Consider the following 27,996-nt stretch of genomic DNA (forward strand, 5'->3'; position numbering starts at 1 on the left):
TTCCGTTTGGTTCTTTTAGACTCTAACTCGATTGGTTAGTTGACCCTAGAGCGGCGTGAGGTGTGGTGTAGTGCAGCAGTTCCCGATCGAGTGACTGAAAACTCCGGTAAATTACTGATATGTTTAGAATTCAGTGAATGAGTGTTTAGCTTATTTCCGTTGCTTCTACGCTTGTGAGTTTTAATCCATCAAAATGCTGAAGTATTTGGCTGTAGCTAAAGTGCTCAAGAAGCACAAGCCATCAGTGGACAATGCTGTTCTCTGCCTCCATTACCGATCTACTTTTCTTATTTTCGTTATTGCAAGTGCTCTTGTCACTGCTAAGGAATTCTTTGGATCTCCAATTGATTGTGTTACGACCAAAAGTGTTCCAGGCAACATCATGAATCTTTATTGCTTTATCATGGCCACCTTCAGCGTACCAAAACAATATGACAAGGTAAAGGGAGAAGGCGCATCTTTTCCCGGGGTTGGACCGAACGAAGAAAGTGATGAAACTGTCTACCATGCGTACTACCAGTGGGTACCTTTAGTACTCATGTTCCAAGCTCTCTTATTCTACACTCCTCGTTTCATTTGGAAGCAAGCAGAAGGTGGGTTGTTCAATGTTGTCTTGGGAGGACTGGACCAGCCCATCATGGAGAAAGATGAACGTCAGAAGAAGCATCGTCTGCTCAGCAGTTACATGGTCCACAACCTCAACATGCACACACTTTGGGCGTGGAGGTTAGTTCGCCTCAATTCAAGTGCAACGCTTCGATAAATTTGATTAAAGTTTTACAAGAAAAAATTTATTAAAAAATAATTTGTTGTCTCTCCAGCCTGGACTCCGGAAAATGCATCTTTTAATTCATTTTATTGGTTAATCAAAACCCATTACTTTATTTTCCGAAATATTTTTGCAGAATTTTTTTATAGCTTTCATTGTTTGAATCACTGCAATAATCATGGTGTCAGTGCTTGAGCCTGACCCCCTATCTAGTCGTTGATAGTCCACGGATTCCAAACGTCTGTTTTCACTTCCAGAATGCGCGGCAAAATTGATGAATTGAGCTTGCAACGCGCAATAAATGAAATCGAAGTAAAATAGGTACATTCTAGTTTTTGGTTCTTACTACTTACTACTAATTAACTATGGTATTTACTGTATTTTAGTTATTCTGTGAATTTACGGATGTTTGTTGCACCGATACAATAACAATTTTACCGATGTGCTATGGCACCGGTAGCAACGAGGTTTTATTCTCCTCCAAAAGTCTAATATGATTATGTAAATTAATTTATGAATTGAATATTTTACAAGTCGGGCAAATTTGCAAGCTCAATTCGTGGAGGTCGTTTTTTTTTGTAGGGACTGCAGCTGTTCTAAATTTGATGTCACCCTCAACCTTTGCATCTTGCAGGCCAGTGCTCCGTGCGATGACCTCGATGACCCTATAAAAGAATACGTTATTAATGGGATATTGAGATTGTTGTAACCTGTTTTTTATTGAAATGTGACTAATTCACGTTTGCAATTTTATTTCTAGATTTATTTATTACAAAACTATATTATGCCTAATATATACTGTGTACATTGAACCATTCCGCTAAGAAATCTAACTGACAACTAACATTCCTTTTGTCCTAATTAGTTTTCAGTGTTGCCTCGCATTGTTTCTATTTAACCTCAAAGGACTTCAAATAGAAATTTTCTACCTGTTCAGTGGTCAATCACCAGTTGTCCATATGATAATGAAATGACGATAGTACAAACATTAAAATCGACAACGTTTGAAGTAATTCAACTATGACTTCGATGAACTTTTATCGGTCGAAATTCATGCTGTTCGATAGATCTTAGAAGTCAAGTTTATCACGGTGATGGGAAATAGTGAATTCAAGCTTTTAAAAAAAAAAAAAGAATTATGAATTATTAGAATAAAAGAGAATTATTGTGAATTATCAAATGATGAAACAATAGATTTAGTTGTACACGTCCGAATAAATCTTGACCTGCGTCTTAAATTCAGAACAAATCCTGTCCTTGGAGACCATCCCGTACCGCACAACCGACGATGGTATAATCACATGTACCTTATTCTATTGCGAGTCTTGTTTTTATCTTGTCAGTCTTTGATTATAAATATAATGTAACACTGTCTACATTTAAATAATTTGAGCTAATTTTGCAGGTCTTTTTTTTTTGCATAAACATCCGCAGGTCTTGTCCAAAGTATATCCTGCATATGACACGGGTCTAAGAATTAATCTTGCTAAACCGTATTACATCTCGGTGTCTTTTCGCACAGTTACGAAAAATTATCCTTTGCATTCAACGAAAATGCCCAATTACGAATAAATATGAAAAATCGAATCGATGTGTGAAGTGGCAAAGTAAAAGCAATGATTTCTTAAATATCGTGTTATTGATTGGCCGCAGGTTCTTCTCATGCGAGATACTCGCCCTGTGCGTGGTGATTTTCAACCTGTACTTCACGAACTTCTTCCTCGGAGGCACGTTCTTCGAGTACGGCTCTGACGTGCTCAGTTTCGTCGAGTTGGAAGACGGAGAACGAATCGACCCCATGGTGCGCCTCTTCCCTACTGTGGCCAAATGCAACTTCAGGTGAGACATTTAAAGATCTCACTCCTAAAATATGCTTTACACTTGAATTAGCAAATATTATTCTAGCTATTATTATTAATATCACAAATTATTGAATCTGTCAACACGGGAGATTCATAAGTTTATCACTGAACTAACCGTTTCTTATATTTTATGCAATAAATAGAACCTAAGATCGTTTATAAATTTGGTGAAAATTTCGCCAAGTATAATACATATTTATATAAAATACCTAATATAAATGGGATTATCATATTAGTCCGCTAATTAATACGAGCGGGCACCTATTGAAAATGAAGTAAGTGAGCACATTTCGAGACGGGGTGCAAAATATAATAAATTTATTTAGTGTGAGTTCAGCTATATGGCGTTGCAAGCATTTGCTTGCCGCTTGGGACGGTAAAGGTCGCAGCTTTCACTGGCACCTTATGTTCCCTGCAGCATCAAGATAGGCTGCGCGCCCCTAGCTCGCACTATAGCAGACATGACATTGACTCCCCTCTTCCGTGTCGCATGTGTGTCACTTTTTTGGTATTCTTTTGAAATGACCAAGTCGATCTCATTGTCATTAGAGTTAAATGGAACCTTCCGCCAGACAAATTTTGGTTTAAATTTATAAATTATGTCATTAGACACGGTATTGCGTGTTATGTTCCACAGGTATTCTCGGTGACTCGACTTCTCTATTGACATTATAATGAGTACCTATTTGATAGGGAGCCCGAGAGACTTAACTGGACTTTGTTCAGAACTCCGTTCTTTGTGTGGTGAACACTCAGATTATGTTCGATAGACAAAAATGACAAATATGTACTTACCGTAACAGGGTGCATGTTTCATGAAAAGACTGATTACCATGTAATTAAAGTGACAATAGTTATCAGCGTAACCTAAGATATAGAGCATAGACTTTGAGACTATTTCAGACACAATGGCGAACTATGAATGTTAAAATATTGCTCATCCAACAAGCCGTTGAAGGTTTGAAAAGGTAAAATTTTGTTTAAACTATAAAGAAGTGTGCTTTCGGCTGACATGAGCTATTTGCCGAAATATCACGATATGTTTTGAAAACTCGAAGAACTGCAATTCTAAGAAAAGCGAAGACTTTTCATTCATTGCTAATATTCTCACCAGAGAACTCCAGCCTGACGTTGCATCGTTAGCAAGCAGTAACGTAGCAACCGCCAACTGCTGTTGTGAATGCATGGGGATACTTGCTGGGTGTTTAGCTCATTATTAATGAGCTAAACACCCAGCAATGTATACATTATAGACTTAGTCAGTCGTCTAACACGTACATTAATTCGAGACATTATAGACTTGACAATCTAGTGCTTCGTAGTGGTTAGGAAATATTAATAGTCTTCTTGCAAATTGTAAGGAAAAAAACATTTATGGTCATTTAAAGTGTATGGCTCATGAAAGTGTGAAAACCAACATAATTGTTACGACAGTCAAGATAAGTCAAAATACTTACGGCTGTAATTTATTGAAATTTATGTGGGATTGATATTGAAAAACTGTTTTTTCTCCATTATCGAGTAGAAGAAAATGAGTCATTTATTTATCGGGCATTATTGATTGTTCGGTACAGCAGTTCCCAAACTGGAGGAAGGGGTGTGATTTTTTCAGGGGTAACACATGGACAGGTTCGAAGAAAAATGTAAAAGATTGGAAAAATTGAGAAAAAAATATTGTGCTTGTCATTAAAGTTAATGCCTACTTAGTCTTCAATATATTAGTAGAGGAGGTATGATTCAAGTAATACATTACCAGAGTAACTTACTATTCAGCCATGTACATCAACGTTGACAACATTTGTCGAATTTGAATTTGTGTTGCAAATAACATACCTAATGCTGTATGTTGCATTGAGTAACAATGTGGATAAGTTTGGGTGCCCAGACCGCGGCTGGGGGCTGTACATAGGAGATCCCCCTCCTCCCCCCACACGCGCTTCGAATGGTCGGAGCGCTGGGGCTGCGGTGGCCAAAGAAAGGGACAAAAGCACAGGGAAAGCAGAATCAATAGAAAGCCGAAAATGAATAAACCTAACGATTCCTTTACTTACCGCTCAGCCCCGCTCTACTCTCCAGTCATCAGTTGACGTTGAGTATGAGCTCTCCGAAGGGAAACTATTTACAGCAAGAATTAGTGTAAATGTGTCAATAGACATAATAGAAGATATTCTCGTGTTGGAAATAGTTATTGAGCAATTAATTACTAGTTTTACGTTTTAAACGGCTTCAGTTTGAATTCCAAATTGCAATTATGACTGAATTGCTGTATTTTCAATACAGTTGTATCGAATGCTAGAAAATCTCATATATGAACTGCAACAAATTTCAAAATAATCTACAGTACGTATTCCCAGTATAAATTTCCGCCTGAAGCTAAGTAACGAGACAGTTTTTTTTATTAATCGAATTATCGTTATTAGAAGACTTCGTGAATCTGGTATCTGTAGGCTAGTCGCGCATGAACATGTGAAATGTGTTCTGTAGATATGTGTATGTGTGCAATATATGTTCTCCCTGAGCGCATAGAAGGTTTCCTGCTTAGCATTCATTAACCAGATAAAGTATGTGCGGTTGTGGTTACTCCCCCAACCCTCCCCTACCTCACTTCTAACATCCCTCCCCCTCCCCCACTCCATACCTCACCCTTATCGTATCTCACCCTATCTTACCTCAGCTCCCATGGACCACACTCTTATTTTATTCACTTTTTTCATACCTGCCCTTCACCTACCACACCTTCAAAGTTCCCTCTTCCTTACCTTTGTCGCACTTGCACTCCGTTCTCATGGACCACAACTTTCACGTACCTCACCCCTCACGTGCCTCACCCCTCACGTACCTCACCCCTCACGTGCCTCACCCCTCACGTATCTCACTCTCACGCACCTCACCCCTCACGCACCTCACCCCTCACGTACCTCACCCCTCACGTACCTCACCTCTCACGTACCTCACCTCTCACGTACCTCACCCCTCACGTACCTCACCCCTCACGTGCCTCACCCCTCAGGTACCTCACCCCTCACGTACCTCACCCCTAACGTAACTCACCTCTCACGGACCTCACCCCTCACGTACCTCACCCCTCAGGTATACCTCACCCCTCACGTGCCTCACCCCTCACGTACCTCACCCCTCACGTACCTCACCCCTCACGTACCTCACCCCTCACGTACCTCACCCCTCACTCAATCTTTGCCATGAAGCTCACAGTAGCGACGCTGCTCTCTCAAGCCTGCCACGGCTCACCGCATGAACCTAACCAAGTCTCACTTTTTCTCCTATAATTTGATAAAGAAATTGTGCGAATACAGAAAAAAAGTTTTTTTTTGTCCGAAGGTTATATTATTAAATTTGGTGTTTAAAAATACATCATATAATGAATCACAGTAATTTGATAAAAAAATGAAGTTGTAAAAACAGTCGGATGAAGCAGAGACTCGTGATGAGTGACTGTGCTGAGCTGTGCCTCACAGTGTGCAGTGCAGTGGTGATGTGCTGAGATCACAAGATCTATGTACAGAGATGACGGTGCACAGTCTAGTGTTGGTTTAGTGACTGCGTTGCAGACTTGACTTTACCTTCTGCGTGCTCTCGTCTGCTGTCGGACGATGTTTGTTCTCTTGCTAAGTAAGAGAATTCAATTTAAATTCGTGTTTAAGTTTAGATGTTCAGTCTGCTTTTACTCAGCTAACCAATTTAAATATTAAATTATTTTCATATTTTTTCGCGGTTCTTGTTGATCTCAAGCTGAATGTCAATGTCAAACTTGTCGATGACTTCGCAGTTTGACTGATTTATGGTATGTTTCTCGACTTTTCTCCGTTATACCATGAAACATTACACTGACATGAATACGTTATTATACGTCAGCTGAAAATTATACGTCAAGTATAGAGAGACGGGAGAATTGCCTTCCTTGACATTCTGGGTTAACTACAGGCGCTCGAATACAGCGCACAAGCAGTCACCATCAACACAGAGCCTTGGCCCTTGAGTTCTCTTCTCATGGCGACCGCTATCGTCCAGATGATTTGAAGTTATTTCAAAACCTCGTGTCTTATGTGGGTTATACCAGAAACATCTGAGGAAATAATTTCCCAACGGATCACTGTAATATTAGGTAACGCGGTTTTTATTAATTTATTCAAATAATTTTATTTACTTTCCTGATCATTTATCTTTAAGTCGATATCGCGAATAGAAAATAATAAATAATACACATTTATTTTGCGAATTTTTAAATATGAATTATTTATTATTATTATTATCAATATATTTATGAATGCGCAATTGCATCAGCAATCACGGGGCGTTGGCTGGATAATAGATTATGTTATACAATCAATTCCACTCTCTGATTTCAAGCATCAACTGCACTATGAAAAGCTGAATAGCCCGAGAATTGCATTGCAATTAAATTAATTTGCAATGAATTTTTAGTCACTGCAAGTTATATCATTTATTTATCAGGCATATTTTACAAAATTTTCAAATCGAAGAGCAAAACTTCTTTTCACAAATTGATGTATGTGATGGATTTAATGTATAAATGGATTTAGCCATCAAACTTCTGTTCATTTTTCGTTATCGTTTGAATTGTTGTCCATAGTCCCATAAAATGATTTGGTTTAAATTTCGAAATTCAGTATTCAGTAGGTACTCTTCAATATAAAATTAACAAATCACTAAACATCTAGGCGTTATTCAATAATAAATGATCGAAATGTATTACTTTAAAGTCTACTACGAATTCACATCACCTGCAAAAATTAAGAACTACTACCAGATATACCATCACAGTTTGAAACAAGTCAACATGTCCGTTCAAATTATCAACTCTAATCGCACAGCATATGCTGCTCAAGTGTAAGGCGGACACTGCATGGTCAGCTATAGCTCATGTTCAGGAAACTTACTTTGCTTTCCATGCGAATTTGCAAACAAGAATTCGTGTGCAGCTGTGTAGTATGCTTCTCTCGTGCTGTTGATCAACGTTATGCACAGCTGTGAAGACACTTCTTCCAGTGAGAATTGAGGCATGAATGCAACGCATATGATCGTACATGATGCAGTGAGGTACATATGATAACAATGCAAATGATCCTGATCCTATTATGCATTTACCATGCAAGTTTTTCAACCCGGTCGTACGTTCAATATATCTTCAGAACTATAAATGGCGGCAAAATTCTGAACGGAATCGATGAAAGGATGAATGCAACTCGAATGTCTCATCTTTTAAAATTGGTTATTACCTCCAACATAATTTTTCTTTTCTGGGATAAGTGTTCCAAAACGAATTGCCTATATTGTTTGGCGTCTCAATATGTTAGACGGTATTTGTGCATTGCACTTCTCAGTGATTTTCGTAATGTGCATTAATTACCATACGGCCTGTACACACATTTTGTTCAGTACATTCATTTTGTTCTGAAATTTCGGAAACTCGTTTTCTTTTAACATCGTAATTCGGGATATTGCCAAGAATATTCGAATCAAATGTGAACATCAGCTAATGATTAGGTTGTTTCAACCTTCAATTAAATGCGTAGACCGTTGGGGCCATTGAAGTTCATGTATAGTGCATTTATGTTGCAATAGGCCACTTAACAAAGCCGAATGGTAGAGGTTCGTTTGGTGTGCAGGATCACGTGGAAAAGAAACTTCGTCTCAAAAAAGTATTGGAACAATTGTGAAATGTTGGCATACCGTCCACATTGCCCAAAATTGAGTTCTAAGGGAAAGTTCGTTCTTCAGTTTCAACTTTTGTGTTTGCTGAGTAAATAACCATGCAGCTTTACGATCTATGGTGACTGAAAATAAGCTTTTAGGGCAAGCATAAGCTTTCTTCTCTCCTCTATATTGTTGGTGAAATTTTTTCGGCCTCGATGGCATCGACATTTTTTCTTTGTGCTGTGGCGCTGGGCGCAGGCTTCTCGGAATTGATTGCGCAGCATCGAAACTTCAAGCACCAAACTAGTGCGTATACGTGATATTATGCTATGTGCGTATACGTGATATTATCTTCAAGTTAATAAACTTGAAGAGTATTATTTCAATATCTAATTTACGAATCAACGGACTTTAGGTATGCCGGAGCCTGTAAAAGCCAATGAAATTTTAGTTATCCTTCGTGGATCCTGGATTTTCGAGTTATGTAATATTATAACCGTCGCACAGAGCTGGGATCGAACCCGCGCGCCTCTCTGCTCCAGTCTTGGTCTCTGAACTGTAACCACTGGGCCACCTTGCCCGCGTTGAAAAATGGCGCAATCCCTGAGGACGATATCAATATTTTGAGGCGATATCAATTGAGGCGATCTTATATTGAGGCGATATCAAAACACAGAGTCTTCATTGGATGTATAAAATTTATGATTTATTGGGACTCTGTGCCCGAAGGAGTATTTGTGTGGCCGTCAGAATAACGCATGAGCTCGAGCCCATCTGCTATTGAGCCTTCGTTTTGCAGCGAAGTATTTATTACATTTTTTCCTCATCATGGGACGTATCAGATTGATTATACCAAGTGCAGATATTATATTATAATTATAAATATAAAACTTTTCTTCGGCAAAATTTGTACGTGGTACAAAATTCCAAAATTACTGAAACCGCTGTCAATTAATATTTGGATTTCGTAACTATTGATAAACGCAGAAGTAAAAAAGGAGTCTACCAGAATGCCACTACGCTGAAATCAAGATATGTGCGTTCAATTATAGCGTAGCGCTTTCTTAATAAATCTTTTCATAACTTCTGATCTGTAAAGAATGATAAGCATGGAGAATGCCACTAGTGTAACGCTTTCTTAATAAATCTTTCATAACTTCTGATCTGTAAAGAATGATAAGCATGGAGAATGCCACTAGTGTAGCGCTCTCTTAATAAATCTTTTCATGACTTCTGATCTGTAAAGAATGATAAGCATGGAGAATGCCACTAGTGTAGCGCTTTCTTAATAAATCTTTTCATGACTTCTGATCTCTGAAGACTGATAAGAATGGAGAATGCCGCGGACGAAAAGAGACGCACGTCCCTGCGGGTTGTCTGAGCCGCGTCCCACGAGTAGGCCTAATGCCCGCGCCCTCACCCCTACACGCATCTCCCCTCCCCTCCTCGCATACCCCGTGTCCCAGATATTACTAACAATCTTGTGCAAACGAATCGAAGAGATACAAGCATTACTAGTTAAGTAATTAAAATCGATTGTGAAAAGGGTGTCTCTTGCTTCAGGTATTGGGTATATGGTCATTTACAAAATGTCGTATTAGGTTGATACAGTTGAGTTCGAGTTCACTAAAATGTTATCGTTTGATAGTTTCATTAATATGAGAAGAACTCTTTGTTAGTTGGCCCATGGCTTCCTTATTTTGAAAGTCTAGCTTTAATACATCATCTGATATTTCAGGCAGGGTAAGTTCTTTGTGCGTCAGCGTCGACCGTTCTTGTTAATGTGCTGCTTTACTCTTATGGATTTGAATCACAAATTCTACACTTCCTTGTGTCTCATTTCTGACTATAAATAATACTTTTGTTCATGAAAAGAAAAAATATAAACTATTTAGGCAATTTCTATAACAGCGTATGCATTTGATTTCACGATTTTTTTACTTGTACAACGTATGAATTGCGATTTAACTGTTATTTCATGTTGGTCATTAATATTTAAGTTTTTTAAGTATGAGTTATTTTATTGACTAATTTCTCTACAAGAACTGCCAATTGAATTCTGAAATGTATGCATTTTTTAATTTGGGTCGCAACCAGATTATTGAGGTATATCGAAAATTTTAGTTTCAATTTTATGATAAAATATTTTTATTTATTGTTTCGACTAGCCTTGTTAAATATGCCTACAATATTAACTATGTACACTGTACAGTGCATGATAGAGTTGTTACGTTTGACTACAAAATTTAAATCCGCCAATTATTACACCTGCGCTCCTAATTTCAATAATAAATATTTAGCATCATGATTTTCTTTTTTTTTTTATTTTATTTCAGTAAAATCATGTTTACCACGTTAAACCTCATACAAGTTCGGACAACATCAGTATGCTATTGTCAGTTCGATGAAGAGCCTGTGTACTAACACGACTGTTATGTGCTGCAGAGCCTATATGTACTAACACGACTGTTATGTGCTGCAGAGCCTATATGTACTAACACGACTGTTATGTGCTGCAGAGCCTATATGTACTAACACGACTGTTATGTGCTGCAGAGCCTATATGTACTAACACGACTGTTATGTGCTGCAGAGCCTATATGTACTAACACGACTGTTATGTGCTGCAGAGCCTATATGTACTAACACGACTGTTATGTGCTGCAGAGCCTATATGTACTAACACGNGAGCCTATGTACTAACACGACTGTTGTGTGCTGCAGAGCCTATGTACTAACACGACTGTTCTGTGCTGCAGAGCCTATGTACTAACACGACTGTTCTGTGCTGCAGAGCCTATGGTCCGTCCGGCACGGTGGAGGTACACGACAGTATGTGTTTGCTGCCGGTCAACATCCTCAACCAGAAGATTTATATCCTGCTGTGGTTCTGGCTCTTGCTCTTGACCACCATTACCAGCTTCTGGCTTCTATTCAGATTCGCGACCATCGTTTCGAAGGATTTGAGAGGCCTCTTGCTTCAGGTCAGTGCAGAAGTTGTTTGATTATATAGTCACTGTGCCTTTAAAATTGCGAGTGAAAAGAGTCTCATTACGTAGTGTTCGTGGCAGTCTACATAACTGAAAAATACAACTTAGATGAGCGATTTAAAGTTATTAAATCAACATGTCTTGTTTGCCGTTACTGTACGAAACGAACTTTTTCTCTTAACGATTAGTAATGATGATCAAGTTCCGCACAGTTTAGCAGCATTTGTTTGCCTAGCAACTACCATTTACAGGTCAGTCGGATTCTCTGTTGGTAAGTTTGAAATGAAATCTATGACATTCATCCTTGCTGGTAACATATTCTGGACACCTGAGACTTGTCTGGCCTGTTTTCTTAGGTTACCTCTGCTCTGGATTTAACTTTCTTCATTTTAAAGTGAAGCGGAAAACGATATGTTATTGCGTTAACTTTTAATAATGCTGTTCTCATTATGAAATGAGTATCGCTGTAAAGCACCCATGAATGAGTGCTGATATTTCTCTTTGTACTTATCTGTATACCGCGTTAACTTATCTATAAATTTAGCTCGTGTCATGAAGACAGTGATAACAAAACGGCTGACTTCGAACAACCGTAATTTTGTTATTATCTTAACTGATCATTTTTCTTAGTAGACCTAGCACTCTGATTAATCAAATCATTAGTATTTTGTGTTCCTATAGTCAAACATAATTTAACAAATGTGGATAGGGTAATGATAATGCAATGTAGTACTTGCAGAAATTATCATTCCTTTCATATTTATTGTGTGGAAACTTTCCGGAAGTTTTATTCGCTATCTGTGAATGTTTTCACGTATTACTACGCTTTTTATATATTCTCGCTGCATGGTCAATTGGTCATGTCAGTAACGAAAACGAGCCTCATTTGTTCGGCTTAATTCTTTCAAGAAATAATGGCGGTTCAAGGGTTATCTATAATTAATCAGGGTAAATATATATCTATATATCTATATAGATATATCAGGGTAAATATATATCTATATATCTATAATTAATCAGGGGTCCTTACAGGCGTGTATTGGTACTGTAGCGACGTATTTGCATGAGCGTTAATTTTCTTGCTAAAGAATTTATTACAATGAATCAGAATTTTAAGAAAGGTAATAAGCGCAAAGTTCGTTCTTAACAGATAGTGAAATTGTCTATGGAAAGGAATGCTGCCTTGCGTACCCAGGCGCCTTGTGAGCACCTCCATTGACACATCAGACAAGATATTATGAATTAATTCACAGTTGACTCCTAATTGATCTGTATAACATGATTAAAGCTATCTCATGGTTCTTGCGTTTAGTTGAGATGAAAACTTGCTTGGATAAGAACAACAATTCTCTTTACGTATTTGTGTTGATGGCTTTTTACGTGCGTCAGCACTTTGTGTTCATGAGCGTGCAAGACTGCGATGTGTTGTTGCATTTCTTCAATATGACTTGCATTGCTGCGCCGTGGCATTTTTTTCTAGCTTCGCTCCAGGTTTTAATTCTTAATTTAATATCTTTTGGTGAACTGCATGTTACATCCATCTTTTTTCTCAATTTGCCTTTTATTGTAATTTCTAGTGAGATATATTTTTCTGTTAGTGATCCAATGCGATAGATCACACTATCTTCTCTGAGGTCGGTACCTAAATGTTAGCAATATGTGAGTAACATGACACGAACTTTTGATGCATCAAACTAGCATTGCCAACTCGTATGTAGTCTGTTGGCCTTGGAGGCTCTTAACTCGAGTTTAGCCTTTAGCCTCCATGACTGCACGGATTCAAGAAGTTTTATGCTCAGTATTTACTTAGGAATGCGAGAATATTGTACACTACAGTGGGTAGCAAGCTCCTGCCTTTGCCTCGCATCTCAAGAGTCGGTTTTCCTTTCACTAGTAAGCCACAAGGGCTCCATTGAGACTGCACAGAGCGTCTTGCAAACTTACAGCTTCGAGCGATGGCTTTTTGATATTTTACATTTACTGGAACTCGACGCGCTTTTTCGTACGTGTGTGTTTGCTCATGTCCTTAGAAGTATGCATATATCTTTTGCAACGCATACCGCTGTCTCAGCAATGTCAGTTTATGTGCAAGAGAACAATTTAACGGCTGCCACAAGTAAAGGAAATGCATTGTAGTTAGTAAATCAATTCTTGTGTGGAGTCGAAAACACGATACATGAGTAGCATTTAAATGGGCACTTCCAAGCCACAAGGTATCACCTAACTCGCAAGTTTCGTCAGCTAAGACATCTTGAGGGAATTTCAACTAGAAGGAAGACATGAGCGCAGGTACGAAAAAAATATATATTGAGTGTTCATCTCGAAATTCACCATTGTTGACTGATATGGTCGGGGTGAAATTTTCAATGATTTTTAGTTTGGGGAAAGTCAAGATCCTGCCCTTGCAGGATCCATCTTGATGCACGTACACAAGAATATACTGTATATGAAAATATTATGCATTCCCAGCTTTGTTTTTTTTTGTGAATTTGATTGGAACCACGCATCTAACTGCCTAGCAAGTACCGTAATGTCGAAATATTTCAGTTGTCTGGTAAAACCAAAATAGAAAGCAACCCCGATTGCTAAAGCAAAAAGTGTTACTAAGCTCCGAGAGAGTGTGTCCCAGTAACTGAGATATTATAAATAAACAGCTTATATGAGGACGTTCCATTAGTCTTCTCTATGTCTGGGAATGTCTTGAATTTTTTTAAAATGATATATATGCAGAAGAAGGGCATCGTGGCATGCTAGCAGCAGCAATGAGATATTAGAGCGCGTATAATGAGTGCCATTGTACTGCTCATATTTCGGTGCCCAGACCTGCTGGCTAGCGCTGTACTGCAGCTTCATCTCATCGTTCCGGCATCTAAACCTGTCTTGCGCACCTGCCTTATTCTGTCCCTGCATGGACCTATTGACATTCTGGGTTCATTGAAATATTCTTCTCTTCGCCTTCTTCAAATGTTGCCATTTATCCTATAGCTTTTGATGGTCAAAGCGGGGTCGCTGTTGATATTTGATTTAGTGTTGGCATTTAACATTCTATCGTAACGAATTAAAAAACTTTATTCTGGCTCCTCTGTCGTAAGGGTTGACTTTAATACAGTAATTGATACGACGAGCACGATCTTCTCTTGCTCAATCTGTCGGAGCTCGAGTTTACACACGTGTCTGGCTTTTATTGTATATTTGTTGTTCTTAATAACAAGCGCAGTTTCTGCTTTAAAATTTTTCGAGATGACTACTTCAGCATAGAGTAAATATCGTCTTCATCATCGATCGCAGTCTTCTTAAATGTGAACGAGGCACTAAAGTTTTGTTTTTCTGAGAAGCCATGGAACATCCTAAATCTGTTTTTTTCATTTCTGTGTTGTATAATATCAGAAATTGTGTAATTTTTTATGTGAGGAACTTTACGTGAGTGATGTTGCCAGTGCTACCATAAAGCAGCTGATGAGCTCTATTGAGAGCATCCTCAGCTGTATGCGTCACACACAGCACAGCTGCTGGCCGACGCTTCAATACCCTGCCTCATATTCGTATCACACTGCGTCATGCTGTTATGAAGTCCTATTATCATAAATTATCTAAAGGTTAACTTAAAAAACAAGGAGGTAGCTCTATCTCTTCAGGACGACAAGCGTCTCTGTGAATCCTAATTTTTTCCCTTTTAACGTTCCCTACTAATTCTGACGAACTCGCGCGATGTCTTGGCTATAGTGTAAGAGGTCTAGCCTTTCGCTGCTGTTATCATTCAGCCTTTGTCTCAACAATGCTAATGTGTGGTCGGACATGTGATTCCAGTATGGAAGTTTCCATCCGTAGCGGATACTTCACCCTTCGTAACCTTGCATGATATTTATTTTCCTGAGCCTTACTCATTGTTCAGGGATTGGAGATGTCTGAACTTCTCTTAAATGGTCATTGTGTTGGTCATTGCTATCCCATTGGTTCCACTTACATGCCTCTATAGTATACGTTCTCATTGGTTCGCTGCTAGCAACTCTGGCTCATGCTCTTTACTTTTATCCATCAGATCTTGTGGGCTGGTGTGCTTATTTGAAATGCTCATATGACTTTCGTAATTTACGATCGAATTAGTTTGATAACGCTAGTTTTGTGCGAGCTAGCACCTGACTTCTGCGTCACTATACAGTCAGAATAAATGTATTGAATGCGATCATTTATAAAGGCTTTGCTGTTCATTTTTTATTATTAATCGAGAGTTATTAACATATTTTGGAGCTAATTTGATGGATTTTTGTAGAAAAGTGATTTATGAGCTCTTATTGAAAACTTTTACGTTCTTATTTAAACTTGAAGTCCTTCATTTTAGGATTGAAACGTATTTTATGGTTTGCGATCACAAATTTAATCTCAGCCTTGGAAGTCGTGGGATCTGGTTACTGCAATTACGTTTTGACCAAAGTTTTATTTAATTATACTATACTCTCTTCACCTGGATTTTTTGTTTGTGTTTTAAGGAAATGTTTTAGAAATCACGCTTTTACGTATATACGGCTTTTGATAGCATACAAAGAATCTTTTTTCAAAATTCACTCGCATGAATTTTAAATATTTTTGTAATATTTCAGATATTTGCTTTATACCATTTACACTTATAATTAACGATTATGAAGATCTGAATTGAAAATCGCGTCACGAACATTAATCTAACAAATTTGCAAATGCATGTTTCAGTATCGGGGGCGCATGGCGGGCATGGAGCACGTGAAGAGGATCCAGTCGCGCTGCAACCTGGGCGACTGGTTCCTGCTGTACCAGCTGGGCCGCGCCATCGAGCCTACAGTCTACGCTGAGTTCCTCAGAGAATTGAGCAACGAGCTCGAACATTTACCTTATGAGGAGGAACACAATCCTATGCTCGCCTCCTCCTAGTACTGAGGGATTAACTGCATCTTGTCGGTGCGCGTAAAGCCTTATCTGTGGAAGGGCAGCGAACTTCATTATTTATTCCAGGGACTGGGATTCTTCATTGTTAAGTTGGTATTCTTGATTATATTTCATGCAAAGATTTTCAAGGCGTCTTAAATGCCTACTTGATAAGAAAAAATATTTTTTGAACCAAAAGCAGCCACGTTTATCGCGCTTGTTGAATGTAAAGCCTTAAATTAGCGATGCTGACGCCACAAGAGATTATATTTGTAATCGATACGCTCATTTAAAAAAAATCGGTTCGCCAATATCTACTACTTTCTTTACAAAATGAAACGAAGAAAGATTGATGTGAAATATTTTTGTACTTGGATGATCTGTTATTACCGATTCCCATGGCAGTGCGGCGACTGGGCGACTGGACAGGTCAGACTCCGTGAATAGTTCAGAGCGATTTGAGGTCACCGTTGTTATATCGCGTGAAATTCAAATGCAGGATCATGCTTGTTTAAATCCATGACGTTAAGATATTCTGTATTTTTTAGTTGTATTTTATTGCTGTCTCAGTGCTGCAGTATTTTCGCAATAACTGCATCGCTTTTTAGCAGTTGACGCATGACTTTCTTCATCTGCAGACTAACACGCGTGAATACGATTAGCTTAATCTCGGAGGAGCGAAGAGAACAAGAGCTGTGGATATGATAAAGCTGTAATGGTGCTTATATTAATGACCGATTTCTGAGCTGCCACTATACGCCTCGACATAAGTGGCGCGTGTATTACTATGGGTATGAAACAATATCCTTGCGACGATGCTGGTCAGTGTGTGGCATAAAGAAAGGTGTGTCATGTTTCTAGTTTAATTAAGTTAATTATCGTCAAATGTGACGTACGGTATTGCCGCTTGGATGAATTCTTCTAAGTTGATATAAAATTAATACTTCTTCTCACGTTCTGAGACTTTCTAAGATTTCCTATCCATACTGAGTAGAGAAAATAAATTTCAGCTCCAGCTCAATAATTAATTTAATACTTAGTTGGAGTCAAGTTGTCTTGCTTACACCTGCTCGGCACGACCCACGACAGAACATTTGTGCCAGGCTCATCACCGAGGAGCATGGATTTCCTGCCTTGTCGTAAACATAGCGTGATAGCGAATAAATTATCTTGTACGTTTGCTTGTAAGAATTAGTTATTTGTAAGAGCCTGGCTCATTGGTGTGCTGAGCTCGCATGGAGGTGGCGTTAACAGTCCTGCCAGGAGCGGCTATGTGTCATCTTTGTCATGGCGAAGTACGTGCGGCAAGTTACAAGTGGGTTTTGTTCTCCTGGAGTCATTTGTTCTTTGCGAATTAAGCTTCATTTACTGACTTTTAATGACTTCAGATGTTCGCCGTTTGCACGCAGAATTTAACTTCATTTTGTCTGTTAATGCCGAGCCATGTTGTGCCGCATATGCAAATTTATAACAAAACAGCAGCAGAATTGACGTTTGAAATAAGGTCTGACGCTGCATGACAGGATTTTGTTCATTAACAAGATATTCAGAAGTATTCCTACCAAACTTCCTTCTGCAATTTAGCGATAGAAGCGGTGCTCAAAGTAGCGTCTATTGTACTCGTAAGATTTTTAATATTAAACTATTTTGTTATGTAAATTGTTTTATTCTCCAGCATGTCTTACTTTCTGGAATGAACTGTAGCTTTAAATCTAGAATTGAGTTAGTTTTGATAAATGTGTGTTGATGTGAATCGGGGGAGATACTGTAAACAGGATTAAAATTTGTATTTTTATTATGAATAACACCTTTGAATGATACATCATCAAGGTAAATCTTTTGTTAATTGAGTAAAGCTTTAGTTATTTTCCGTCTAAATTTTATGTGAAAAGATGTGTTATAAATAAGTAGGTACATACATTAAAATTGCGTTCTGAAAGACTGACAGTGAATGTGATTGAAAGGAGGAGAGTCCACGTGCAATATAAATTATAACGACAGAATGCGTCAGCTTGAGCTGCTGTTGCAATCCTTATGCCGCCTGGCCTCCATACATCGCACGGAAAAGAAGCTGAAAATCTCCAAAGCTGTTCTTAGGTATGGTTTTTTTTGAGGTCAGGTGCAGCCACACCAAACACAAGTATTCAAAATTCTAGTTGTAGTAATCTAAATCATTTTACTATTCAAGTGAAATAGTGACAACTGGATATAGAAACTAGGCCGTCGAGAGGTCTTGGTCGCACCCGACAGCTCACGCTTTGAGAAAAAATGAGAGGTCCTATTGTCCAAATAAGGATATGCTAGCTCACCCATAGAAAAATGCCCAGACAATCTGAAGAGTAATTAACAGCAGACAAACTAAAATTCCGATGCAGACTTGATGAATAAAATGAAACCAAATGAAAACAAACTAATGAAAAATAAGGAAAGCGGCTGACAATTTTAACTGTAGTGAGTTTTCTCTCACTAACTTATAATCGCTTCAACGCAGTATTACAGAAAAACCTCTACAACGAACGTAGAAACAACTTGTCATGCAGAAATAAATTACGATATTTGCGTGAAGCGTTGAAAATACGAGCCTATTTTTAACCCTAATCAAGTATATTAAAAGCCAGATGCGCCCATATTAATGTAACAAATCATAATACATATATATTATAAATGAACAGAACCCCCTAAGCATGTCAGTCAGAGACCAGGAATCGATCTCAGTTAGGGAGTATGACAAAACAAAATCCTATGAAATTCAGTCAGGAGATGCAGCACAGCTCCACGTCAGGCGGGACATCGCTTCACATTAAGAACTTGTCATGGAGTAATTTTTCACACAATGGAAATTACATCGCATAAACTTGAACCTAACTAAACATTGATCCAGAGCGTGCTTCAAATATTGTTACATTATTACTGAACGAAGCATAATTTGTAGGAACGATCACATTTGGTAGAGACTTTTCTGGTAGCGCAGCCTGGTGACTAGCAGACGTGTAGGGTGCAGCGTGTCACCAGCAGACGTGTAGGGTGCAGCGTGTCACCAGCAGACGTGTAGGGTGCAGCGTGTCACCAGCAGACGTGTAGGGTGTCGCCGTCTTCCACAGAGAAGAAGGACAGCTCGTTGTGGTCGCTGTCCAGCGGAATGTCGAATGCTTTGCCTTTCTGCACAAGAGCGTCAAGGATGAATAACAAACGACAGCCTCATGTCACGTAGGGAAGGTGCTACGGTAGCACAAACGTCCAACTATGATAAACTAAAGCTTTACTTCATACCTTCGTTTGAAGGAATATCAAATTCAATATCAACGGAGGCCCAGAGGCAGCCTGGAGCAACACATTAAAAAACCAGCCTCGTCATGGGCGGGAGTGAGAGAGTGAAACTTGATAATCCTCATAACCATAAAATCATGAAGTTAGTCATCATAATCATTGTATTGAAGTGATGCTTATGGCTGAGATGAAATGACCTGCTTTGCTGCGTAAGTAACGGTTAGCTGAGCAGATGGCGGTAGCTTCAACGAGCGCTTCAGCATCATTTTCAAACGCGAGACCTGCAACACAGAGAGAGTCTGAAGCTGCGGCCCTCACAGTTAATTAGTGGCACGAGCATGCTTCTACAATATTATTAGATACATAGTTGACAAGTCTTGAAAGAGGATAGCTTTTTAGAATCAGTAATGATGACAGTTATGCTAGGTATATAATATCTTATACTCAGAAGATTATTCATCATGAGACCTGTAACATTGAATATAGATACTCTTCAAATGGGATCTTCACGCGAGAGGAAAAAGTGTCAGTCCTCTCAGGCTACCTATATTTAATGTGATCTATAAAGTGATTGAATTGCGAAAGAATAACAGGATAAAAGCATTGCTGCACCACACCTCAAGAAATTAAAAGTAAGAAACTACCAGCTTGGAGATCGTAACAATTATTTATGTTAAATAATCCGAGATGAAAATGTGCGCCGAATTCATAAATTAGATTGATATATCAGCACAAATATGAATTTACAAATAATCTAAAGACCATTGCAATACTTTATCCTAGTTTACATGAAATCCTGTGAAAGCAGTCAATTACCCCGCATTAATGAGCTCAAGTTCCTTACCTTAATGGTGGGCAGCAGCGTCTGCTGCAGCGGCGGGCGGCCATCCATGCACGTGACATTCAGAGTTAATTTCTGGTCTTTTAATTTGCCGCGACGCAGGCTGAACTCTGACTGCTCTCGACCGTCTGCAGGAGCTCCGTGTTCTGTACGAAAAAAAAAAACACAAGGCGATAATGAAAGCAACAAAATTAATTAAATAAAGGAAATGTAATCAACCTAATCAGATAGTTATTTTTAATTTTATTCCTTCACATGGTGAAAAGAACGACGAAGAAGCACCATACCTCTGACGAGGTCGAGGTAGGTGGGGTGCGACTCGACGAACTCGTGCGTGAGGCGTGCGAGGTGAGGGTCCGGGTCGCCCCCCGCGGCGTAGTAGGCGTCACTAAAGGTGTTCAGGTAGAAGATCTCGTAGTCGCGCTTCTCTTTGCGGGAGGCGCTCGTTCTGTTCAGCATCTGGGGGATGAGACGAGCAATAGTTGAGAACACAACTGAGCTCCAACACAAGGTCGCCCAGAGAAATGTAGCAGGGTGTACAATTTCAATTGTTTTTGGACCGTTGCTAAGAGTTTGAAGATCTTCTGAAAGGCTTGACTCTCTTAGAATGTGTGAAATTTTCTACAGACACATTCGACTCAAAATTAAGGCCCATTAATCGGTGACACGGGAAAATATGCTCATGTAGGATTCTTGCGTAGCGAAGTTTGGTATATTTTGCAAATTTGGTGGTCCATAGAATCGCTGAGAACATATAAAGTACGACCGAAACTCTAAAATAAATCAGGATAGAAAACGGCGATACCAACGGTTTAAAAGAAAAATTGATCTAATTTGATTATCGCCTCAATGACTAGGAAATATGGATGCTCAGTTGAAAAATCAGCAAAAACGAATCTGCTACGGGTAACTTTTTGAATAAATAAGACTTCAAAAGAATGATTGATTTACGACAATTTTCGCAGCAGCATGAGATATCGGCAGTATTGATGGTGAATTTCATTTTAAAATTTGAACGCAATTATCTTATCTATTCATTTATAGAAAACTTTACATAATTTTTTTTTAAATTACGCCATTGTGATTAATTAATATGAAAGCACAATTATCTCGCAGGCTGACCACAAGACTCCTGATGATGGCGAAGGCGAACTCAGGGAAGTAGTTCTCGGCCTGCAGCTTGAAGTCCAGCGCGAGAGTGTGCAGCGCTGGCAGCCGTGACAGCTGGCACACTGACCGCCACTGCCAGCATAAAGGGCAGCTTCAGAAAACATTCATTATTAATACTGTGAAATATAATGACACTGTAAGCATAACAGCTTAAGAAACGATTAAGAGTTATTTATTCTATAAAATATAATAACACTGTCAGCAAAAGTGACAGCTTCAGTAAGTGAAAAACATTTTTAACGCAATACCTACGACATTGCAGGAGACGCTAAAATACAGTATACGAGGGCTGTTTTCTTCAACTGCCGGTTTTGCATAAAAATAAAACTAGTATGGGCAATAAAATAAATTTATCTCAAACTCTAGGTACATTATCAGTTATTTTTCAACATAATCGCCATTTAAATCGAGGCATTTTTATACTCTCGCTCGGCGCTAAGTCGCAGGATGGTCACAAACGTCCCATTTAAACCCGTCAAGAAGACGTTTCGTCAAAGCAGCACTGTGGGGACGGGCGTTGTCATGAATGAGCACTACTCTCGTTGTGAGCATTCTTCTCCTTTTGTCCTGAATAGCTCGTTGTAACGTACCGCAGTGTCTTTACGCATTAATTGTGGTCAGTGGCTCTAAAATTGATTGTGCTCCCTGTCTTGACCGCGAATTCTTGCTGCGGATAACCCTTCAGCTTGCAAGAAACGAATGACACTCTGCAACTCACACTTGACGGGAGATTGTATCATGGTGGCCATGCTGATGTGTCACTAGATACGAAAACGAGTGAAGTTAAGCGTGAGAGGTCAGCTCTGCGACTGCGACGCATAGCTGACCGATTGCGCTCGCCCTGCCGTCTAGTGTCAAGATCGGAAGTTGAAAAAAACAGCCATCGTATATACTATTAAAATTGGATTATCAACTTGCTAAATTGACAGTTATCCGTGCTATAAATCATTTCCCATATCAAAACAACGAAGGAGGACTATAACATAATGTGCAATAATTCAATCAAGAAATTATCCGCATATACACAACCAATCCAATAACAGAGCTTACGCTCACACAGGCTAATGACCTGACTACCTGCGCTTGATAAGCCTTTATCGCTCGACGAGCTGTACCTTGTCGAGAGGATTATTGGCGAGACCTGCACGAGCTGTACCTTGTCGCGAGTATTATTGGCGAGACCTGCACGAGCTGTACCTTGTCGCGAGTATTATTGGCGAGACCTGAACGAGCTGTACCTTGTCGAGAGGATTATTGGCGAGACCTGCATGAGCTGTACCTTGTCGAGAGGATTATTGGCGAGACCTGCACGAGCTGTACCTTGTCGAGAGGATTATTGGCGAGGAAGAGGCTGCCCAGGCGCTCAAAAGGAAGCGCGACGTCGCCGGTATCGCGTAGCTCGACGCACGGAATGCGGCAGTTGTTGGCGTTGAGCTCCTGGAGGCTGCGACGAGGATTATAAATCAGTGACAGAGCACGTCAGAAATAGTTCATCAGCAGGGGACAAATTTACTCACGTATTTCCATGCATGAGTTAACAACTAAACGACCATTGAAGAGGAAACAGCCAAGCGCTAACGACGGCTAAGCAAGGTAGTTAACCAGAGCTTTGCAGACTTTTTTTTTGTAGCACTAGAACAGGGCGGCGAGGAAGAAGTTAATACATTGATCTATCCAAGCCAGGCGTGTGGGGTGTGTCGTCTCACCAAGGCAGGTGTGTCGTCTCACCAGCGCAGGTGTATAAGGCATGTCGTCTCACCAGGGCAGATGGGCCAGGTGCATCAGTTGGGCCCAGTCAGAGATGGGGTTTGCTCCAACATCCAGCTTCTGCAAGGACTTCAGTTCACCGCAAGGCACTGGCCCCAGGGCAGTGAGGTTGTTGAACGCCACCTACAAAGTGTAGCTATTTCAATATCTACAGCTCATATCATTTTAAACTTATTGTAGAATGGTCAGGTGTTTTGAATTCGAATTGGAAAATTTAGTAACATGCAATAAGAAATGCAGTACGTATGAAGCTTTAATGTATTTTTAAATGAATGTCACTAATTTTGTGCCGTAAGATACACCGATATGGTACATAAAATCCTATGAGAATTCAGTGCTCAACAAAAAGACATCTCAGTGAAGTAAAATATATATTTAATGGGTAAATGCTATACTTTCTTGATACAAATTTAACAACTACCAATATTAATTTCATAATCAATGCCTTCAATAACAACTATCCATGCTATAAGTTAGCGTTGCTATATAAGCGGTCTAAAAATAGTGGTTATTTTTTAGGTGGCAATGTATTAATTGTAGCTCTGGCAGCATCTTGTTTTTATTGCATGAATGTTGATATTCACCAAAATGAATTAACTGAAAATATACTCATAATTGCATGTGTCTGAAGCTACTGAGTCTTGAGTACAAGTCCAAATCCAGTCACAGATAAATTCTCCTAAGTTTTGTCTTCTTCACATGGTGAAGTTAAAAGGTACCCCATTTATATGTGCCTTGCAAGAAAGTAGCAGTTTCCTGCTAGTTATCCCTACGAACTGCCTTTTCCATGGGGAGTAGAGTGTGTGTTACTGCAATAAATTTAGAGTATAAATCAAAAGTTTTAGAGCTTACAACTGGCTTATAAGGACTTTAAGAGAGCTTACAACTGGATTATGAGGTAAGAGCTTACAACTGGCTTATGAGGACTTTAAACATAAATTTAAAACCATAGAACTCAATAAATTTTGTCGCTTTTCTTTTCTCAATATAATTTGTTTCATTTTGAATATAAATTAATAAAAAATGAAAGTGAGATAAAAAACAAATGATGGTTTGCATTGGTCATAGAGGATGTGGAGATCTTTGTTTCCTTAAAACCCTGAAACCAGGGCCCTTGGGATACCGGCAACTAGGCAACTTAACGCCATATTAACAGCAATGTTGCTTGATGAGTGTAGCCAGGCTACAAAGGAGGAGGCATAATTTACCTGGAGATTTGTGAGGCTGGGGAACATTTGTGCACACTGCAGTAGCTGCTGCCAGGACTGCTGTGGTAGCATGTGATTCATGATCAGGTGCTGCACACCCGTAAAGCTTGGCTTCAAAGCATCAGGGTCTTCAGGGAAAGCCAGGCGGTTCTCACTGTATCAAGATATTCCAGAAAACTTCAAAACATTGAAAAAAATACATTTGATAATAGGCAAAATTTTCATCAGAAAAAGGAAAAAGAACCAGAATAAATATGAAAATAACATGACAGAATAGTTTCAGTGCTAAATCATCAGGTTTAATTGATTGATATGCACAACTCATTTTATCATCACATGTACGGTATCTTCATCTTCAACAGCGCAAGCCAGGTAAATTTGTGGTGTATATTCTTTCAATCTGACAGCAAATGTGAAACGTATTTTTACAAATAAGCTGCTCAATGATAATGGGGAAGCCATTAGTCAATAATATCAAGGTAATTTTTCAAGGTGTGCTGGAGGCTAGGATCAACCTGACGTCAAGCATGTGCAGTTTAGGCAGCTGCTTGGCAATGACGGCAACAGCATCCCAGTGAGGCAGCAGGCAAGCAGATAGGTTGAGGTCTGTCACTCTCGGCAGTAGGCAGCTAAGGCTGTTCGGTCCAGCATGTGACACCAGACATTCCTTGAGCTCCACCAGGCGAAGAGTTTCAAGAGCACTGCATTACAGAAATTAACAAATATACAAAATTAGATTGACTTAATTGAACTTCTGAAACTTTCGACTTCAGCTTTCACTTCATTGAACGCCAGAAACCATTAATTAATTGAAATCTAGCTAATAAAACAAATTATGAAAGCTGCAACTGCAATATTGGGCAAAGACTGAAAGAGTGAAACAGAATTTAGTTCTCTGACTAAACAAAAATACTTCACATTAATTGCTACAAACAAATAATTTAGAAGGAAATTCAATTGTGATAGAATATGATGAGGGAAGCCCCTTTTAATGATCCTGCAAGGAAGTAGGACTTTCCTACTAGGGGTCCAGCAAACGCCTATAAAGAGGTTTGCAAGCAAAAGTATAATTTTTTGTCCAAGCAAATTAAAGCAAAAATATAATTTTCTGTGTAAATATTGTATATAGACTGTATAAAAGGATTCAGTAATTTGATTATGTTTCATATGTGTCATTTTTTTGGACAGATTTGGTGCACTCCTTAAGTTCATCATGATTAATTCTATTTTTGCTTTTCAGACTGGGAAAAAGCAGGCAAACTGTTATATGTCATTATTAAAGGTTAAATGAACCCTGAGCCTTGGTTTTGCACCAGTCTCTTTTCCGTTACTTCCACTGTACATACCAGTTCTTTCTTGTTGCATTGCTTCTTGATAAATTATTAAATAAATACAAGGAAAATGTTGAATAAAAAGGTGGATTTTGATGGTTGTAGGGGAGTTGGAGACTATCACAAAATCTTTGTTGCCCCCTTTGCAACGAACAGCCTCAGGCCCACTACATGACAGATAACACCTTGTGATTAGCAACCTGTAACATTAAGACAATAATTAAATGTAGGAAATCAACTTACCTTTGTTTTTTACTGGTGTGCTCCATGCCAACAAACTGAACAAATCGAGCATTGATGGCATGTTGCACCATGTGCTCCACGAGCTTAGAATCAGGAGGAGGAGCTTGGTATTTACCTCTGACTGCTGCCTCAAGATCAATGCCGGACAATAATTTTGTGGGCCGAACAAACGATCCAGAAGTTTGAAAGCTGAAAATTAAATAAAATCAAGAATGAATTTATACAACATCAAATTTATAGAGGAACATTTTTATCAACAAACTTTCATCCAGTAGCTCAGCATATAATTTTTTAAACATAACTTACTGAGCATGGAAGTATCTGACACCGTTGTGAGAGCCATCATGCTTCCCTCGATCAGGATTATCCCAATCTACACCAATCCATATTCCAGAGGCATCTCCAACTTGACCAACAAAACAAACAACACCTCTGTCACCAGTTCTGCAGTCTTGGACTCGACTTCCTATTGTCACCGATTCTCCATTATGTTTGTTACTACAAAAAACTCTATCCATCATAACATATAATACTTCTGAAATGTTTATATCTGAAAATTAAAGACAAGATAAACATAATAAATTTGACGAATCATTTTAAAATTTTAGCTAATGATAAATCTTGGCAAGTAAAGAACAGGCTGAATAATACTATTATGACCAGAAGTCTACAGATTCACACAGGGTTGAATTTGGCAATGCACTGTAGTTAATAATTGTTTTGGAAATAATTCATCTAGCAAGAATATCGTTGCTCCAAAAATTGGGAGAAAACTCTAGTTAGGCATTGGAAATAGAAAGTAGATACAGTTTATTCCATGCCTGCTCTGGGTTAGGCCAGGTTTGTGTTTAATTTGTTCAGAAATAGATTTATGTTCAACTCGTGCATATTCTCATTCAAATTGTATAGTTGTGCTATGCCAGTATGAAAAATTTTGCAGAAAGTAACCATGAACAAGACAAGGGCTTATGGCCAATTTAACCTATATCTATGGCCCCTGCCTGATTTCTTTAATAAAAAATAAGAAAAGACACAAATTTTTGCCCTCAAATTACCAAAATTTCTTGTAAAACAAGATTTGATGTGCGATTATTGCAAATTTTGGCCCCATTTTTCAGACTGGGTGCTATGCTTGTCTTTCATTGTCTAACCTTCCAACTGGCCAGGATGCCCAAGGTGGACACCAGCCAGTGCATGCAAGGAGAAAAGCAAGCAGGCAATTCTACCACCACCCAACACCTTCAAATAAGAAAGCTTACTCTCAAACAATTCAAGAGGCAAAAACAAAGGTAGAGGCTGCTAAGAAAGAATCCTGTACTATATTTCTTTCCAATATTAGCCAACAGACCCCTCTCACCACAATCTGGAAAATGTTTCATGCAGTGGCTGTACCCATCACTGCAGCCATCCCACTCACTATCAACAATAACACACTTTCTCCAAAAAAAAACTGCAGAAGCCCTAGCAAACCAATATATATATATACTTTACTCAATTAAGCTAATTTAGGTCTCTAATTGCTAGTTTTTATGATTGTATCTGAAATTGTTAGGCGAAAATAGCCTGCATGCCGAATTTCAGATCTCTAGAGCAATCAGAAGTGGGCTAATTTTCATTGTCAATGTTAATAACAAACAAACAAACAAATGTGAAGCTAAGTTAAGAAAAACGTGTTAAAAATGCACTTACAGTAGAAACTTGATTAGCAAAGGCTCCACTTTTAAAAAAATCTTTCAACACTAAATTATTTTGATTATGTTTACCTTGCTCAGCAAAAAATTCACTTAACAAAAAATTATTCCATCATCGGTCATTACAAAATTGTGCATAGAATGCGATAGATAGAATTGTGCACCAGGCAACATAGAATGAAAAGTACCTAATTAACCTAAACTGTGATTTATTTCTCAAAAATATAATGGTTGTCACTAAAATATTCCTTTCTGTTTCAGGTTTGTTTTTATGATATAGGTAGT

The 27,996-nt window shown here is 38.8% G+C and overlaps 2 protein-coding genes across 2 annotated transcripts; one reads left to right on the top strand and one right to left on the bottom strand.

Annotated features, from left to right (window-relative positions):
• Positions 1 to 21: 21 nt before the first annotated feature.
• LOC108681198 (innexin inx2) lies at positions 22 to 17,846 on the top strand. Its single transcript, XM_018170204.2, has 4 exons — positions 22 to 726; positions 2,423 to 2,608; positions 11,102 to 11,291; positions 16,002 to 17,846. The coding sequence occupies exons 1-4, from the start codon at positions 194 to 196 to the stop codon at positions 16,197 to 16,199; spliced, it is 1,107 nt and encodes a 368-aa protein (XP_018025693.1). The 5' UTR covers positions 22 to 193; the 3' UTR covers positions 16,200 to 17,846.
• A 124-nt stretch (positions 17,847 to 17,970) lies between these two features.
• On the bottom strand, positions 17,971 to 26,571 carry LOC108681202 (tubulin-specific chaperone E). The gene is made up of 11 exons (XM_018170208.1): positions 26,327 to 26,571; positions 26,021 to 26,209; positions 24,962 to 25,147; positions 24,447 to 24,600; positions 23,231 to 23,361; positions 22,792 to 22,915; positions 21,424 to 21,543; positions 20,589 to 20,760; positions 20,305 to 20,447; positions 19,658 to 19,741; positions 17,971 to 19,352 (listed from the first exon to the last, which is right to left on the bottom strand). The coding sequence occupies exons 1-11, from the start codon at positions 26,539 to 26,541 to the stop codon at positions 19,257 to 19,259; spliced, it is 1,614 nt and encodes a 537-aa protein (XP_018025697.1). The 5' UTR covers positions 26,542 to 26,571; the 3' UTR covers positions 17,971 to 19,256.
• Positions 26,572 to 27,996: the final 1,425 nt, after the last annotated feature.

Source organism: Hyalella azteca, unplaced genomic scaffold (assembly GCF_000764305.2).
Source record: "Hyalella azteca isolate HAZT.00-mixed unplaced genomic scaffold, Hazt_2.0.2 contig11811, whole genome shotgun sequence".
NCBI classification, from domain to species: Eukaryota; Metazoa; Arthropoda; class Malacostraca; order Amphipoda; family Hyalellidae; genus Hyalella; species Hyalella azteca.

Bases quoted from the DNA above. Each gene is read 5' to 3' on its own strand.
- LOC108681198 (XM_018170204.2), top strand. From the start codon at position 194: ATGCTGAAGTATTTGGCTGTAGCTAAAGTGCTCAAGAAGCACAAGCCA. The intron at 727-2,422 runs GTTAGTTCGCCT...GATTGGCCGCAG, and splicing joins CACACACTTTGGGCGTGGAG to GTTCTTCTCATGCGAGATAC. The intron at 11,292-16,001 runs GTCAGTGCAGAA...TGCATGTTTCAG, and splicing joins TGAGAGGCCTCTTGCTTCAG to TATCGGGGGCGCATGGCGGG.
- LOC108681202 (XM_018170208.1), bottom strand. From the start codon at position 26,541: ATGATGGATAGAGTTTTTTGTAGTAACAAACATAATGGAGAATCGGTG. The intron at 24,601-24,961 runs GTTGATCCTAGC...ATCTTGATACAG, and splicing joins CTGCACATGCTTGACGTCAG to TGAGAACCGCCTGGCTTTCC. The intron at 21,544-22,791 runs GTACAGCTCGTG...TTATGCTGGCAG, and splicing joins CCAATAATCCTCTCGACAAG to TGGCGGTCAGTGTGCCAGCT.